The sequence below is a fragment of the Podarcis tiliguerta genome (genome assembly GCF_965153285.1).
Source record: "Podarcis tiliguerta genome assembly, chromosome: 10".
NCBI classification, from domain to species: Eukaryota; Metazoa; Chordata; class Lepidosauria; order Squamata; family Lacertidae; genus Podarcis; species Podarcis tiliguerta.
In genome coordinates this window covers 1,969,056-1,980,894 of record NC_139543.1, presented here as the reverse complement: position 1 = coordinate 1,980,894, position 11,839 = coordinate 1,969,056, and the positions used below count along the sequence as shown (strand labels likewise).

General features: G+C 43.6%; 1 protein-coding gene across 1 annotated transcript; it reads left to right on the top strand.

The window, feature by feature from the left end:
• The first annotated feature begins 2,375 nt into the window (after window positions 1-2,375).
• Window positions 2,376-11,839, top strand: UCMA (upper zone of growth plate and cartilage matrix associated). The gene is made up of 5 exons (XM_083400159.1): window positions 2,376-3,477; window positions 3,847-3,915; window positions 4,071-4,166; window positions 7,947-8,045; window positions 11,700-11,839. Exons 1-5 carry the CDS (start codon window positions 3,420-3,422, stop codon window positions 11,795-11,797), a joined length of 420 nt encoding a protein of 139 aa, XP_083256285.1. The 5' UTR covers window positions 2,376-3,419; the 3' UTR covers window positions 11,798-11,839.

Sequence of the window (11,839 nt, the reverse complement as noted above, 5' to 3'; positions counted from 1 at the left end):
CTGAAGCAATGGAGCTGCTCCATGTGAGGGAATAATTAATATATGAACTTTGGCTAAGATCATGAGAAAAATAACATCCTTAGGTTGCAAAAGCATTCTTCCATTGTGTCCTGCCACTCACTCTATAAAATCTTCCTTCAGAATCCTTCACTGAAGTAGCTCCTGCTAAAGTAAGATACATAGCACTGGATGCTTGGTCACTTGTGTTCTCCCAATTCTTCATAGGTTTGTAAGTGTAGAGTAATTGGAAGATGACACACATTACAGCATAAACTCTGTAAACTCTGGTTTGGGAATCACCAGGGGACCCATGTGCACTTTAAGATGACACAACAGACCACAACAAAAATAACAGAGGAAAATACTGACAAGGCAGAAGAGCCTTTGAAATCTCCATCACAGGGTGAGAAAGCAATGCTGTTCAGCATTTTAAATTAAAGCTTAAAATGAAGATTTGCTTTCCTCTTCAAGTGGGAAGAGCAGCTGCAATGAAAACCTTGGTGTGGTGTGTGGTTCTCCCTCATGCATGAATACAGTGTGTGGTTGCAACACAGCCGCTAAGACAACTTCAGCTTTAATCAGAAGCCTCTCAAATGCTCTTCCACTTAGTGGCCATATGGTATGAAAACATGATGAATAGCTTCCTTATTTGTTCTGAGGAAAGCAAAACCATCCTGATCCACACAGTCAACATAGTTCCAAGAGCCACTCAAGTAGAGGAGGAATAAGGTTAATGACTAGATGATCCTCAGAGTCCCTTCCAACTCGACAATGCTGTGAAGGTGTGTCAATTTTTGTTCAATGTGGGGAAAATATCCTTAGACACATTCAGTAGCTTAATGGTATCCCGTGTGGTACATGAAGGAACATCATGTGCTGTTTGTAGTAGAAGCATCAGAAGTGGCGAAGACATATTCAGGGCATAAACCCCCATTCATCCGCTTCACAGGCTACTCTGCCAGGAGAACAAACTCAGTGTTTACTTTCAAGCACTTCTGTACATTCCATAACTTGGGTGCTGCCAATGCGGCATTTCAGGACTGAAGTGGTAGTTTTGAACATGAATGTTTACACCTCAGTTCTGCAGCATTCAGATACATCTTCTCTTTTAGACTGCCTTTCTATTCTAGTCCTTCTCCAATCTCTTTCTCCTAGTTTTTGGTTATTTTCTGTTAAAACAGTAAACTTGAATGGATGACACTGAATTAGACTCTCATCTTCACTGGAATTACTTTATGGATAAAAAGCCTCATCAAATCCAGCATTCTTTTTTGTTATGTGTCCCAGTTATTGGATGCTCCCCCAGGGGACCTGCATGGAACACTGTTGGATGTATTTTTGGCACCAGGTGAAGATATTTTTTATTTCCTTAGATCTCTCTCTGTCTCCCCCCCCCCCACCCCAGTTTGGCTTCTCTGCTACTTTATCATTGATTGATTAGTTTATTTCATTGCTTAATGTTGCTCATTCCACAGCTTTCATGGAGGGAATATCTATCTATCTATCAGTCTATCTATCATCTATCTATATCTATCATCATCATCTGTCTGTCTGTCTGTCTATCATCTTTTACTCTCATCTTTTACACTCTGTCATATTTTACTCTCACCACCACAGATGTGGTTTGAACACATATTTGCTGCTTTGTTTTCAGGGCACCGAAAATGGAGCTTAGGTCTTCCCCCTCAAGTTGTCTGAGAGCAAAGTGTCCAAGTGGACACAAGTTTCTCTAGTCCAAGTGAAACATCATCAACCTCACTTGTTCCTGTTAAGATACTTAACTGTTAGCTCAACATTCATTTTTGACAAAGAAACTGTTAGCTATAAATGCAGCCCATCATGTGGGCTTTCTGGTATTTAAAGCATAGGAGCCAATTCCTAGGGGTCAAGGTTCCTTTGCCCCCCCCCAAAAAAATATTTGAGGGGTCCCCCAGGGTTGATGGGCATTGCCATTCAAATGGTGTGTGTGTGTGTGTGCTGTGTCATGGGATTAATTAAGTGAGGCAGGGCATACCTGCAACCCAAATCATTTATTCAAGTTGGCAGCCCTGATTCAAAGAGCCTGTTACCCTGGATACCAGTAAGTTGGCTGTTGAGGAGATTTTAATAAGAAACATTCAATAAATGGCATTGGTAGAGTGCACTGACATCATAATGTGATTTTGTTGTTGTTGTTTAGTCATTTAGTCATTTCCGACTCTTCGTGACCCCAAGGACCAGAGCACGCCAGGCACTCCTGTCTTCCACTGCCTCCCGCAGTTTGGTCAAACTCATATTAGTAGCTTTGAGAACACTGTCCAGCCATCTCGTCTTCTGTCGTGCCCTCAATCTTTCCCAACATCAGGGTCTTTTCCAGGGAGTCTTCTCTTCTCATGAGGTGGCCAAAGTACTGGAGCCTAAGCTTCAGAATCTGTCCTTCCAGTGAGCACTCAGGGCTGATTTCCTTAAGAATGGATAGGTTTGATCTTCTTGCAGTCCATGGGACTCTCAAGAGTCTCCTCCAGCACCATCTACATTACTCCATCAAAAAAGGAATCAGGTCTTCATAAAGAATCATTAGCAAAGCATCATCAGCATTGTCCATATGGGACAGACATTTACACCCAGCCTCTGTTGTTTGCCTCCTCCAAGAAAGTGCATCCTGATTGTACTAAATTGTGGTAAGGCTCTATCCCGTCCACCTTCTTCCTGAAAATAGTGAGCTCATGAAACTCAATAACTTACTTTTCCATTCATCAGATGTGTTTTTTTCAGCAACTGTGCCTAGTACCTACTTTTTGCCTTAGGCACAAGTTCAGAGATGTGATGGGGTGGGGGAGAGGGAAAGATGTTACCTTCATGCCCTGCTGGTCACTACTGGAAACAGTTGGAAGCAGAGTACTGGATTTGGTGGTCCTTTGGTCTGATGCACAAGGTTCCTCACATAGTGAATTCAGTTGCAACTGAAAACCAGATGCAATCAGGCACATATATTAGCTCTGCCACCACCCTAAAGTTGCAGCTGCTACTACCACCCTTGCCACCCAGGTGCCCTTCAGCAGTCAGACTGCTTCTTGCTTAAATCTGTACTTCCCCGTCACCATTTTTGCAAATAATATGTCTGGTTTCCATGACTCTCCCCACTTTGCCTGGCTGTTCACAACTCATTCCCCGCCGGGTCTGTGTCTCAAAGCCAGCATGTTTGCTTCACACTTGTTCCTATGCTGAGTTTTCCATGCTCCCTTGAACCTGTCTCTGCAGCCAAGGCAGGAGCTCCCAAGTCAGGCGCCATCCCAGGTTCCTCCTCCCCCCCCCCCCCCGGGAAGAGCATCACTTTCTGCTTCATTTCCTAGAAAGAGAACAGGACTCTTTTTATTCTTTTTTCTGTGTGCAAAAGTCGCTGTGACATTCATTACTGTGCCGGCTGGAACACAGCAAAGATGAAGTGGAAGCAAGTGCTTTTCCGTTCCTGCCTCATGGCTTTAGTGCTTCTGATTGGTATGTATGATTTGCAATAACAACTACAAGGAAAGGCTGAATTTCAGCAAGGAATAATAGGGCAACAAATGGCAGCATTTGTCAGTTTAATGGGATGAGAGAGACTGTAGTTTTCCCATCAAATCACCAAATGCTAAAAGATATTCAGTTTCTAGCTACTACACCAGCAATACTGCTTTTAAGCTATGTCCAGGATATAGACTAAACCTTAGTGCATTTGCTATCCAAGGCATGTTAAGAAGAACAATTATCTTTGCCATGTTATAATATAGCAGGTAACAGTTTTAAAAAATCATCTGTGATTTTCTCCAAGATTCTGTACTTACTCTCACTAAATCCAAAACTGGGTTTATACTTCACCTTCTCTAGTTCTTGAAGAAGGTGGTGCCGTGGCTGTGGAGTCCAAGAAAGCAGCAGCTGGAGAACTCAGCAAGGAAAGTAAGTGGGGAGATTCAATTTTATTAATTAACTGGCTTTGGAAAGGGATAAGACAATATAAACAAGACACATATTTACTTTAAACATTTTTGAAAATAAATAACCCCCACCCATTTCTCACCAGTGGTCAGGCTCCCTTGTTTTTCTGCTTCCAGGTGTTAAAAAGAGAGTCTTCATGAAGGAATCAGATGCCTCTAACTTTTTCAAGAAAAGAGGCAAAAGATCTACCAAGTCCAGAGACGAGCTCAATGGTGAGACTGTTTGGAAGCTGTTTATGGAAAGCTGTGATTTATTTAATGTTCCTTTAATCTCTTGTTTTTCGGGCACATTCCTAAATTGTCTGCCACGCTGTGAAATATTTATTAACTGATCAGTGAAGATTAGAACAAGCTCCTTACTCTTCTGATTTTCATATCGAAACACACATGTATGCAGTGGTCACCACTATCCATTTATCTGATTGAATAAGACTACTCTAGAGTAATAGGCAGTGGGATGTCAAAGACTGGCACATGGGTGCGGAGGGGTGATAGTAGAAGGCAGCAGGAAGAAAAAATAAGAAAGTTTGCTTGTGTAAGTCAGTACTTGAAAAACTCTTTGTAGCTGGGGGTTTTTCTTTAATTTCTTAATACGCATATTGGCTGCATTTCTAAATTAGCTAAGTTGTTGCTTTGGAAACTGAAATGTATTTGAAAGTATGAGATGTTTCTTAATTAGTTTAAACCACATGGTGGTCCATTAGGGGGGCAGAGTGGGAGGCGCAGGGCATCCTGGTGAACTCAAGATACCCGAGTGCAATGCAGAGACCTGCTCTGTCTCCTTCTGCAGTTTAGGGAAGAAGCTGAACAAGCACAGGCTTGGCCACATTCAGACGTTATTTAGCTGTTAATTCTCTTTGCCCTCATTGGAATTAGACCAGAGTAGTCCACAGATAAAAGTATTTGAATTGGCATTTGTATATGGGGAGCAACTTTGGCCTTTTTGTGTTTGTCCCTGCCTTTTAATCTGTTGCCTTCTAATTTATTACGCCAGTTGAGTACTGACAGGGTGTGCGCAGACAGCTTTGCATGCCTCTTGCATTCTTAAGAAAAAATCTGACCCAAGTCGTATGCAGAAGCATGCAGCCAGGCAATTGAAAAGTTGCTTGTGCACCTTCCTGTTCTGCAAAAATGTGCAGAACCAATATGTCTATAGCTAGACTCCATCATTCAGGAGTGTGCAGGAAATAGTTACACGCACATTCAGAAGTGGTGGGTGTGGAAAGGGGAGTGACAGGAAATGATGACTGATCACCCCAATTTACTAGATTTTCTCTGTTTTGGGAAAACCTGATTTTACAGAGGGGGGGAAAGCACTGAGATTGGTGCTGTTTGATAGTCATGTGGACTATGCAAATTAAAAGGGGAAAACAGCTGCAAGCACACCGGAAAGTGTGGGGTGGGCAGGCCCTGCAAGACCAGATTCAGCCCCCCTTGGTAGAACCCTAAACAGCATTCATAGAAATGCACACCTGACTTCATTTAAAGTAATTATTTAAAAAGTACTGTCAGCGATTGATCTTGCCTTCTAGCAACCAGGGCTGGCTCAGACTGTTTTGTCACCCCTGGGCAGGCAGCATTTTGCATCCCTGACTCCTGCAGTCTTTGTCATTAGCTTAATAACCCAAAGGGAGTTGTGTGCAGCACTTTCCCAGGGCTAGGAGGCAAAAACATGCCTGGAGCGTTTGGGGCAAGCAGCCAGACTTGCCCACAAAGGCTAGAGTTGGCACCCACTCTGAGACACACGCAGGCCGGACGGCCCCTCCTGCATTTCATTTTCTTACCACTCCCAGGACATTTAACAGCTGGAAGTGACCACCAAACATGACCCCTCTCAACATAGAACTTGACTAAGACAATAATAAAGAGAATACTATCTCTTTCCTTGCGCATCACATTGATGGAGCACTTAAAATGCAGGAAACAAAAGCCAAACGTGGTTGATCCAATGTGTCGCATGCCTTTCCAAAGTCAGAATTCCTTTATTGGCATCCCTCCGCCACTGCTTGCTACCCTCAACTCAACAACCCATAATACTTAAACTGAACAACAAAAAATACACAGGATCCTTGCTTCTTGGCACCCATCAAGAGTTAATGGAGCGTGCCTCCAGGGCCGAAACCAAACTGCTGGAGAATCACAGCACCCTCTGTGGCTGCAGAGACAGATAACGTGTACCTGCTGCCTCCCACATTCTTTTTGCTGCATTTGCAACACCCAAGTGACCTTTCTGGGGCGCAAGCCTGGGCTGCGTGTATGGAGGTCCTGGGCTGCCCAGTCAACAAAACCTCCCTTTCAGCCTCTTTGGTGGGGTCCAAAGGAAAACAGAGCAAGTCTTCTGGCACCAGCTGGGCTGCAGGCGTTGCTGGAAGGAGGTGTTGGCTGTTTGCAGTATAGTAGCGCTGCAGAGAGCTTGCTGGGGAGACCATGCATTAAAAAGGGACTCAAAAAGTACTTAAACAAGGTTTTAATTACAAAAACAAAAACTCCTTATACACTAAATACATCAACAACAAACCAGACCCAACCACCAACCCATCCCCCAGGGTAATGGGAGAGCTAGGTGCTGCTCCTTATATACTACACCCAATTGCTGACCCAGCTTAATCAATACAACTCAGCAGCACCTGCTGTGTTTCACAGCTGTAAAGCTGGGTCTTGTTATCTTGCTCTGGCCCCTTAAAGACATACACATCGGGTGGAACAATGAAGAACCTTTCCATTTAAAGTAACCATTCAACAGGAGGCACACCAGGCGCCATCCAGCCGTCTTACACAGGATCCCTGAAACAGTGTTCGTTCTCCTTTTGAATACTTTTGACTTCACAGAGCGATGCTCCATGATTAAGAGCAGCTGAGTGGTGCCGCTGGGTGCAGTGCCTTGGACAGGTCAGAAATCCTCACCCTCATCTAGTAGGATCTTCCTACAAGGTAGTGCAGGCTAGCAAGAGAGGAAAGTTTCCATTCCCTCTTCTGAGAACCTCACTCAGAGCAGAGGTGAGTCTCTCCGTTGGGCATCTTATGCAATCTACAGAATCCAGTGGTAAAGCTTTTTCTGGACTGTACTACTGCAGAATGCAGTTATGGGTTTGTGGGTTTATTACTCCCCACTCTTTTTACTTAAAAGCACAACAGCACCCAGCATTATCAGGGACTCGGGGAGAAGGTTAGGCTGAACTTTTCTCCCTGAGATGCTACTTTTCTGTGGGGCAGCAGGCAGCCAAATAAACAAAGACCTTAGAATATCGAACAGCAGTGAACTTTTCTGTTGTTAATTGCACTTTCTGTTAATGATCAGCTGGGGAGATGAAGGGCATGGGTAGATTTCCTCAAGTGCAGGTATTCCAAACTCACAGAATCACCATCAGAGGCACCAAAAGGCCAGCCAGTGCTAAGTCCCTGACTCAGAGTGGAACCACTCACACCCCGAGCTCACTCAGATTACCCCCCCCCCCCCAGCCCAGAGCAAATTATGTTGATAACAGAGCACAAGTGTACAGAAGATTTTGCAGACCAAGAACCTCATGAGGATGAAAGTGAATAATGCAATATAGCTGCTTGCTGCAAGCAAAATAAGGCGACTAATTTTGAGGCTATAAAACATCACCAGTTTGGATTCTTTTTGCCTATTTAGTCTAAAAAACACGTTAATTCTTGCTACTTCAAGGGGTGGGCTTTTGCACTCCTTTTTAGCTGGATTAACTCTTAAATAGTTGGGGTTAATCCAATAATTGGATAGCATTAATAAATGTTATTTTTCTGTTTTAAAATAGAAAAGCATTTCGAGACTTGCAGGTGGCATGTGAGCTGCAGGCTTTCCATTCTTGCTCTATAGTTAAGCACTCGAAGGCTTACAGTTAAGGGAGATTTATATTTATAAACAGGATTTATAAAGGACATTTATATTGAAATGGCTCGGTGCAACAAGAGCAAAGCATCCCTCAGTCCCTTTTCAGGCCTGCTGGCTAATACTCTGCTCATCTTTCAATACAGCCGAGACCCGCCAGATGCTGGCTGCTGATGAACAAAGGAGGGAATACTATGAGGAGCAGAGGAACGAGTTTGAGAACTTTGTTGAGGAAGAGCGTGATGGTAAGACCTCAGGGTTTAGCCACAGAAGCAAAAGGGGTGTCATATGTTTTCCATGCTTTGGGTGCACATTTGATCACTGCAAGGGCCACACGCCACAATGTAGAAAAATGCATGTGCTGATATCCTCGCAATCTGCGGGGGACAATGGAGAACAGCAAGGTTTGGGGAAGTGCCACTGTACCCTTTAAAGCAGAGGTGATGAACCTCTGGCCAAGTCTGGATGGCTGCAGTTTAACCACCTGTGCCCTAAATAAAAACCTCATGGAGTCTTCCTTAGCTTGTGAATTCTGGCTTGCAGTGACGACAGAAGGTTTCTTGTGAAATGCAAGTGATGTTAAGAAAGAGAACTTTCTTTGCTTTCAGGATACTGTTGCAAAAGTCTCCATTTCATGAGATCCTATCTGTAGTTTTGAAGAGAATTGTTCTTAACATGTGAGTTACTTAATACCGCTAGGACACACACAACAAACTCCTTCTTGTCTCAGGTTGCCAATTGTTCTGATTTTGTGAGCGTCGTTCAGCGGAGGACAATCATGTATTGAATATTTTTTTAAAAAAACAAACCCTGAAAGCATATTCAGAGGGAGGCAGAAACAGTTTGGGAAACGTGTACTAAATATGGAAATGAACTTTCTAAACTATGGCACACGCTGCTCAAGAGCCGTTGGGTCCCCGGATCCTGTGCAGAGGCTGGTAGCCACTTTGTCAGCCAGGCAGGTGTGGCAGCTCTGATCCAATTCCCTTTCAAAACAAGTATTTGGATGGAATTTTCCAATACTGTCATCTGAATGTAGCCTTTTTTCAGGCCCCATAACAAAATGCTTTGCATTTCCTGCCCCCCCCCGCCCCAGCCTAGCACAAGCCCTCCAACATTCCCCTGATGAAAATAAGGACATTCTATTCTACATCAGTACAACTGCTAGTTAGTTGGATTTATTGATTTGGGGTTTCCTTTTCCCTCTCAGGCTTCCCTAAATGCACTTCATAAGTTCAAAGATTTCTGTGCTTAAAATACTGCAGTCTTGTATGTTTCCTCTAATAACTTTTGTACTTGACCAGGAGAAAATGCTTAGGCAGTGGTTCTGATGTAGAACAGAATGTCCCTATTTTCATCTGAGAAACGTTGGAGGGTATGATAAAAATCATGCTATCAGTTCCATCTTGGTTGGTGCTCAGCACTGACTGAAGGCCTTACAATTGTTTTTAAATGCATAGGAAACCTAGTAGGAAAGCAAAACCCCCAAAGGCGAGGTACTCAACAAGCCAGAGATGTCTGTGTAGCTAAAACAAATCCTGGTGAAATCCCCAACGCACCATTTAGTTCCACCTTTTGAGATGGGTTTGAGGATGTGGACAGGACACGGCTTAACCACAGTCCTCTTGACCGGAGTTTTGTTGTGAGAGGGGATCCCCACTTCTTTGAAGGAGGCAAGCCCCCTCTGAGCCCAGGGGGTAGTAGATAACTATCTCTCAATGGCGGGGGGGGGGGGGCAGTAAGTTGATTGAGAGGGTGGTGGATGGACAACTCTCACTTGGATGAAGCTGAGTAGCCAGATACATTTAAGCTTCTCATTAAAATGGGAGAATTAAATTCAGCCGACTCACTCTTTTTAACACAAGTCCAACATATCATTCCCAAGCGTGATTTTTGGCTGACTTCCTTTAAACTCCCCGGTCTCATTATCTGCTTTGGAAACTTCCCTCTGTTTCAAAAGTATGGTAATATGTTGGGCAGCATGTTGAGGAACTTAGTCCAAACCTCCTTCATTGCAAAGAACTAAGCAGGGCTGTGTGGTTTTTTGGATTCTGATTTAATTTACTGTAGTAACAGTTCCTCAAGAAATGCAAGTTACATCATGGGTTCTGGCATAACATGGAGGGGCTTCAGAAACCCTGGAGAGAGTAAAAAAATCAGTCTGAATTGTTGCCTTGTGCTTTGCTTGCTCCTCAGCCACAAATGAAAGTACTTCTTCCTATACATATTTTTTCCTACCTAGTAAATCATGTTGCTTTTAACCATACACCACATCATTTCCTACCATTTCCACGTTCGGCAGGGAATGCAAATATGGGAGGAAGTTTTCCATCAAATTTTGTTCTCTGGAATTCCAAGTGCAGCCCCAACTGAATGCTGCTCTTTGCATCCAGTGTGTCTGCCTGGTGTGTCAATACATCCAGATATTTTTCCAGAGGTGCCCTTTCCCTGTAATGGTGGATACTCTTGACATACGCTGATACTGCCAGATTTCTAGATATTCTGAAGCTGGAAAAGGGGAGATTCATCTTACCCTCAGTTTTTACTTCTTAAACGGCACATTCCTATGCTTGTCTCCTCAGATGTAAGCTCCACTCAGTTCAGTAGGGCAGGAATTGGATATGCAAACCTTAGAACATGAAAGCATATACATCAAATTGTAATGTCTGCTGTCCTTATTGAAAAGGATAGTTTTAACTTGGTATACAATAGTTAAAGATAATGTAAAATCTCAAAATTGGAAAACCAGGAAATCATAAATAATCAAGAGCCTCATTGGTTTGAAGACCTACAAATAATGTAGCGTATTTTTTGCCCTATAGGACGCACTTTCCCCCCTCCAAAAATGAAGGGGAAATGTGTGTGCGTCCTATGGGGCGAATGCAGGCTTTCGCTGAAGCCTGGAAAGCGAGACGGGTCGGTGCGCACGGACCCCTCTCGCTCTCCAGGCTTCAGGAAGCTATGCGCAAGCCTTGCAAGCCCGGTAGGAGTTCCCTTGGCTTGCGGATAGCAGCCTGTTCTGGGGGCTGGGGAAGCTCGGGCTTCCCCCGCCCCAGCCCCGTGCTTGGGGGGGGGGAAATAATTTTTTTTCTTTATTCCCCCCCCCCAAAAAAAAACCCCAGGTGCGCCCTATGGGCCGGTGCGCCCTATGGGGCGAAAAATACGGTATGTTAAAAAGCTGCAAGATTTCATTTAGAAAAAACAAAACAAAACAAAAAACATACCACTGGCAATATTTTGTATCTTTTTTCTTTTCTAATTAATATATTTCTGTAAGGAGTAAGAAATAACTTTTAATCTTTTATTGTGACCCTACCCAGTCATACAGAAATACTGATAATGTTAGATATTTAATTTGTAGAATCACAAGTATTAATAGATTAAGAACCTATGACACTTTAATTGACCTACAAAATATCTTAGGACCTATTAGGAGATATTTTTTTACATGATGAGTACTGCAAGGGTGCTAAATATTAGAGATCAGAAATTCCATTTCAGTTAGAATAAAGATTAGGTCTATCTCTGTTGGAAAACAAACTACATCTTTGTAGACCCTGTATGGGGATTTACTATAAAAAGGTCCTAGATAAAATCCAGACAATGTCTGCTAAGAGGCACCATTAGCATGGGAGGCAGCAGGCTTTGTGACCTCCACTCTGCCGGAAATTTTCACGGATCCCCAACTGTTCCATCCCCCCACCGACTCCTAACTTCCCCTCTCCACACCCCCCCCATTGAATTGTCATGGATCCTCTCTTGTAGACGGTTTTATGAATATACAAAAGGAGTTTCCCCCTGAGGTGAACAAGCAACAAGCAACAAGCAAACCAAACCAAGCCAGAACGTGGGTCATGTTCACCACCAATGATTTAATTTTACTTCTCTTCCCTCTACAGAGCAGGATGAGAGAAGCCGAGAGCAGATTGAGCAATGGCGCCAGTACCATTATGATGGGCTCTACCCACCGTACCTCTATAACCGGCACATTGTCTAGAGCAGAGAGGAAGAGCGGGGAGCACAAAACAATGGAAATGGG

Bases quoted from the DNA above. Each gene is read 5' to 3' on its own strand.
- UCMA (XM_083400159.1), top strand. From the start codon at position 3,420: ATGAAGTGGAAGCAAGTGCTTTTCCGTTCCTGCCTCATGGCTTTAGTG. The intron at 3,916-4,070 runs GTAAGTGGGGAG...TTCTGCTTCCAG, and splicing joins TGGAGAACTCAGCAAGGAAA to GTGTTAAAAAGAGAGTCTTC. The intron at 8,046-11,699 runs GTAAGACCTCAG...TTCCCTCTACAG, and splicing joins TGTTGAGGAAGAGCGTGATG to AGCAGGATGAGAGAAGCCGA.